Genomic DNA, 6,560 nt, shown 5'->3' with positions numbered 1-6,560 from the left:
TAATATAGAAAGCATGTATTTTAAAATATATTTAAAACATTTTGTATTAATATTTCACAGTATTACTGTTTTTACTCTGATCAAATAATTAGCAATTTTGTTGAGCATAAGAAACTTAAGAAACAGCTCAATTTTCAGCAGTACCGTATACTGTGCATATCATGAGAATTTTATGCGCAGAAAAAAGCATGACCTACTATACTTTTTCCAAAATGTTCAGTATGCACATAGCAAATCACTCTATGCACAGTATCCTGCAATGCAGTGCGCTTGACTTGCAGTGTGACAAATGAACTGGAAGTAATATCAACCACGAATTTTAACATCTCCCTCTCGACTGCCAAAGATATTTTTTTTAACAAAACTGGGCTACAAATGCCCATATTTCTGACACGTTAACTCGGTACCACTCATGCAATTTAATAAGGTCATGTGACAACAGTACCTTACAGCATTTGCATACTTTTTCACATGTATAACATGCTTGAAATATAGACAGTATATTCTGCCTAGCATGCAGTAAATGCTTCACAAGTACTCAATTCTCCATAAAACCCTCATAGTTTTTCTTTTGCAGATGCGTGCTGATTGTGGTGCTAGGCTACAGACAGGCACGATGGGATGTGACAGGCGTGCCGGAGAAAATGCGCTGTGCTCGGTGGCGTCTGATTAGCGGTGAGACTAAGGATAAGTCTCATCAGGGAATGGGCGCTGAGTGCTGCTCACTGTGTTAAGCTCTCGTGTCCTAATTGAATACCGAGCGCTGTGACTCCTGCCAAAGACGCAGAGCTTTTCGAGAAACTGGGTCTCATTTGATCCTCTCAGTGTCATAACCACAATGCACCTCTGCCTGACTGGGAAGAGAAGAGCTCAGATATGCCCTTATCACCTGATCCCACCAGTGATGGCTGAGAGAGCTTTGTGCAGCACAGAAAATCCTGTCTTGTTCTTGTCTTATATAAGTGTAATGTGTCGGCAACTGTTTAGATTGTTGCGGACACCTGCTTAGGAGACCGAATCCTCAGAAGGGCGCTTGTAGAGATGTGCAATAATGACTCAGACACTATCTCTCAAAACACAGTCATGCATCTGCTGCAGATCATTGATCCATCGCCAGGGCATCAGCAGAAATCACGGCCAGCTGTAGACACACACACACACACACACACACACNCAGCACCACCCACATTGATCCTTCATCTCTCTCGCATTACATAGCTTATGTCCAGATTGTGTTTTGATGCTGGTGGGATCATATGTTCTGATGGTGTATGCCATCAATATGCATCCCAAACAGGCATGGGGTAGCATGGGAACTCATATTGGTCTCTTAATCCACGCTGTACACATTGAGCTTATACAGGTCAGATGCTACTTGGGACTGATTTTAAGCATCTGACAGCATCCATTCAATGCTGCAGTATCATTTACTAATTACTCTTTAGAGACTTAGACTAGTTTGGGTACAAAAAGAGAACAAAACATTCATTTTATCACCAATATTGTTCATAGTTTCTTTACATTTTGTAGTTATTGTGAAAACTAAAACATTTTAAATATACAATAGAGTGATAGTAGCAGAATGCGTTTTTGGATTAAAAATGTGCTTTTTATTTTTAATGTCATTCTGAAATTAATCACATATTTTTTAAATCGGTATATTTGAAAAATTTGAGCATTATATTGTATATATTATATTGCATTATACTAGCAACTAGCATTATAACTAGCATTATATTGCATATAATACAGTGCATTATAGTGCATGAAAATAAACAAAAACTCACAAATCAAAATAATTGGAAAAATAAATATACATAAATGTATTTGATTTTATTTCATTCTTATGATATACTACAAATGCCTTTATGTATTTAATAAAAATACCCTGCAATTGTACTTTTAGTAAACTAAGCTGGTATACTCAAAGTCTTGCTAAATTGGTAATACTGTAGTATATTTGATTTTCAACTTTTGCAAGAATATTTAAGGTATATTTTAAATATCTTGCATTTAAAGGCTGATATTATTTAAAGGTCATAAAATCCTCATTAATAGAGACATTATAACATAATTTAGGTGTAATATTATGTAATGTGCTATTTGCACAAGTAGTACTACAAATAAAGTTTTTATTATAATTTTTAGATTAGGTCTTGAGCAATATATATACTGTAAATGTATAATATAAATGTATTTTATATAAATTACTTTTTTACCAGGGCTAACTTTAATTAAAAATAACCTGATATCTAACCTAATAACCTAATAAACTTTCATTTAATAAAAAAAAAAAAAATGCTTTCGTCTTCTTGTAATATTCTTTTTTTTTCATCAATAATTTGGAGGGAAAATGCCTTTGAAGTTTTAAGGCTTATCGTTAATACTGACAGACAAGCAGATTTATGGATCTAGGTGAGAGAACTTAATTTCCGACAAAGCCATTACCTGTTGAATTTCTTAGAGTTGCAATTAAAGTAAATTACACTTCCTGTCATTACATTCCAGACTTTTTTTTTTTTNCGATCAGGCATAGCTCTGAAATCTTGAAAGCTGATCTTGATCATCTGATCTCTGATGTTCGTCATCACTGATTAACAGCTACCACAGACAAGATTTTCAACGTATTATTTTAAGACGTTTGATGGTTTTGCGAGTTTTGAAGTATAGTGCACAAGTCTTCTTATTATTACACTTTTTGTACATTTTGGAGCTCTGAATGTAAATTAAGCCTATCGACTATAAAAGACCTCTCTCAGGGGCTACATGAGAACAAATCATTAGCATGTTTACTCGTGGGCTTCTGAGATCTTGGATATGCTCATCTGAAAACGATTACACATGCGGTGAAGGCGGAGCCGAGACATGAGATACGCATCATGAGAGAGGAAAAACAGGAAGTGAGGCAAAGAATATTACAACAAGACCTCTCTGAACTATATGCAATGTCCATTATCCCGCAATCAATACGCTATCACTGCGTATGAGTCATCTCCCCTGCTGGATATCCATAACCGTCTCAATCTGGAACACGTCCTGACCGGAGATTCTGCATGTCTCCAAATAAAAAAAACCCCGCATCCGGTCCATCAGATGCATTTGCTGCTTTCCAGGTCATCCAGTCAGACACCAGGTTCTGGATGGTTCAGAATCAAATGCGGGACTTCAAAAACAGAGTGATCAAAGATGGGCAGATGGGGAAAGAAAAGAGGAAACGGAACAGAAGCTGCACAGTAGACACAAACACAGCCTTTTCCTTTGAGTTTTTTTTTGTGTGTTCTAAAGCCAGCGTGGTTTGTGTGACAATTTTGTCAGTTTCATATGCAAAAACATCTATAAATATAGCTGAATTTTCTAAGAAGGTATAAAAACTTTCTCAAAGGTTGACTGTATTTGTCCAAGCAACATATGCTCGACTGATGAGTTTGGTTGAAACTTTGTTATCTGTCAAATGAGAGTCGAGGGAAAGCTTCTATAATTAAAACTAGGGTTTCGAACAGTTAAAGTCCATCTCATCAATAAAGACTTAACGTTTTGTCTCCCTCAGGACTTTCTGACAGATCTGATGATGTCTGAGGTGGATCGGTGCGGAGACAATGAGCATCTCATTTTCCGTGAGAACACACTGGCTACTAAAGCTATAGAGGAGTACCTGAAACTAGTGGGACAGAAGTACCTCCAGGATGCTTTAGGTAAAGAAAACATACTGACTTCGCGCATATGTCTCTGTGAAAATTGTCGTTCAAATCAAAGCAATGCGATACTTTCTTTACAGTTTCTGCAGACCATCAAATATGCTTGTGAGAATATATAATCAATAATTTACTGCTTTTTTGTGTGTGTAGTCTGTGTTTTTGAAGTTCTGTTCAATTATTTAAGATACCAAGTCGAATATGGGCGCAAAATCGAGTGAGGAGGGAAAGCTTAAGGCTTGGTTTCCCTCAAAAGAGTTTGTTTGATGCTGGGAAAATACTTTCAAAAGTTTGGTCTGTGAGAAAGTGATGCGGTTTACATGTAGCATAGTTTTTTGTGCCTTAAGAAATTAAACCAATTCTTTCTTTGATTCATTTACTGACCTACAGTATGATATATCTGTTATCAATTTTCAGTCGATTTCAAGTGTAACTTGTCTAAACGTTTACCGCAAATCCTTCAAAGATGGTGTTTTTTTTTTAACCGTAAAACGATTTTAACCATCTTTACATTTGTCAAATATTTTTGCAGAAGTATTATTAATTCCTTATATCAATCATTATCATAATCACGCAACTATAACATATAAGCATCGGTACAGTACTGCAGCAGGCTGCACGCTGTCTGTGCTAAATGAGGTTTTCCGCATTGTTTATTTTCTCCGTCCCAGGTGAGTTCATCAAAGCCCTGTATGAGTCAGACGAGAACTGCGAGGTGGATCCTTCTAAGTGTTCTTCCAGTGACCTGCATGAGCACCAGAGCAACCTCAAGATGTGCTGTGAGCTGGCTTTCTGCAAGATCATCAATTCTTACTGGTAAAGCCATCAAATTCACAATTCACTTACAGTGTATGCACACAGCTCATCTCAACTACCTGGCGTACACAGATTTATGGGAATTTTTATTGGAAACATCCCTGGTGAAAAATAAATAGGCAACAATTTTAATTACATTTATTTCTTGCAAAGTATACTACAAATACATATTTGTGTATTTAATCAAATGACACTGCAGTTGTAGGGTTTTTTTTTTTTTAAATACTTTTTTAACTAAAATATTTTTAGACTAAAGTCGGCTATATTGGAACAACTATATTTATATTTAATGCACTTTAATTGTGCAGAAGTAGCGCTGAAGTACAGCTAAAGATATCCTTAAGTATATTTGATTGTGCTAAAGTTGAACTATTGCAAGTATAAGTACACTTCAATTAGCTTGTGTTTAAAGAACGATGATATTCAAAGGTCATACAATCCTCAGCAATAGTGATGTTAAAACACATTTTAGGATTAATATTAAGAAAGTGCATTGTGCATACTTAGTACTCCAAATAATGATTTTTATATCACTGTTTCCAGCGATACGTCAGTAAATATGTTACTAGAACTATTCTTAGTATGAATGTATTTTAAATACATTGCTGTTTTTTACTAGGGATTTTTGTGCATATAATATTTTAAAATGGCTAATTCCAGTATTATTAACTGTGCGTGCGATATATTCTTGAACAGTCTTTATTTTATATACATGATATATGAAGGATAGATAGATAGGCAGATAGATAGATAGATAGATAGATAGATAGATAGATAGATAGATAGATAGATAGATAGATAGATAGATGGATGGCAGATAGATAGGCAGATAGATAGATAGATAGATAGGCAGATAGATAGGCAGATAGGCTGCTTTTCAATTTTTTCTAGGTACATCCTGAATTAGCAATTTTGTAATTTCTCCAAAAAGCCCATGATGCCTGGCATAGTAAGATTAATAAGAAGTGAGAGGTCTCCATCTGTCCTCATAGAGGCTGTGCTGTTCCTCAGTCGTCACCTACATATCTGTGAAAGCATGCTGAGATATGAAATTACTCCCTCTTGCAATGGCCCAGTGCAAGATATTCTATCAGGGGAATGTCATTTTTCTCCCTTTGAGGAGTATCTTAAAGAGAATCTTGATAAGTTGTTTGTAACTCTGCCACGGTTTTGTAATGCACCATTTTTTAATGTCTCCCTGACTTAAAAAGAGCAACTTAAATGGCAGATAGTGGTAAGCTAGGGGCCGCAGCAGGGGACGTCCTTACAGCGGTGATGTGAAAATTGAAGGCGGGCGTGACGGTTAAAGGGTGTAGCAGTGAAAGCGTTGTGGGAGAAGACGTCGTCCCGTGTTGTTAACACTTAATTAAATGCACACGGTGACTGTGATTCGATGTGGGAATGCAGAACTGAGTGGGAGTGTTGTTGTTTTTGGGCCTGTTTGTTACTAAACAGTTACTCAGCAGTGCTAGACAGGATTGCGGCTCACTGGTTTGAAGTCATCGTTTACTCACCCTCATGTTGTTCCAGACCTGTATACTGGTATTTTTAGCTGCAGTAAAAATGTGGTGTTCGCTCTGATGTTTTCTGCTCAAATCACTTTGTTTCCACTCCAGCGTGTTTCCTCGGGAGCTCAAGGAAGTGTTTGCATCCTGGAGGCAGGAGTGCAGTAACCGAGGACGACCGGACATCAGCGAACGACTGATCAGCGCATCTCTTTTTCTGCGCTTCCTGTGTCCTGCCATCATGTCGCCCTCGCTCTTCAGCCTCATGCAGGAATATCCAGACGACCGCACCGCCAGGACACTTACACTTATCGCCAAAGTGACACAAAACCTCGCCAATTTCACCAAGTGAGTCTATTTGTTTATGCAAATAATGGACATATATATTAGTGCTGTCAAATGATTAATGTAAATTAATTGCATCCAAAATATACTATACATGTATGTACTGTGTTTATTATGTGTATCATGAATACAAACAAATACAGTATATATTTTGAAAATATGTACATGTATATATTTATATATTAATATTTTCTATATTTTA

At 36.6% G+C, this 6,560-nt stretch overlaps 1 protein-coding gene across 1 annotated transcript in view; it reads left to right on the top strand.

Moving 5' to 3' along the window:
* The window catches only part of LOC122350596 (disabled homolog 2-interacting protein-like), a 41,121-nt gene that overhangs the window by 20,772 nt on the left and 13,789 nt on the right, over positions 1-6,560 (top strand). Inside the window, exons 7-9 of the mRNA XM_043247223.1 lie at positions 3,548-3,692; positions 4,364-4,508; positions 6,125-6,361. Of these exons, the coding sequence (XP_043103158.1) occupies positions 3,548-3,692; positions 4,364-4,508; positions 6,125-6,361 (527 nt within the window). The remainder of the gene's footprint in view (positions 1-3,547; positions 3,693-4,363; positions 4,509-6,124; positions 6,362-6,560) is intronic.

Source organism: Puntigrus tetrazona, chromosome 8, assembly GCF_018831695.1.
Source record: "Puntigrus tetrazona isolate hp1 chromosome 8, ASM1883169v1, whole genome shotgun sequence".
Classification (NCBI taxonomy): Eukaryota; Metazoa; Chordata; class Actinopteri; order Cypriniformes; family Cyprinidae; genus Puntigrus; species Puntigrus tetrazona.
Note: the sequence above shows the minus strand (reverse complement) of the source record. Positions and strands in the feature narration are given on the sequence as shown.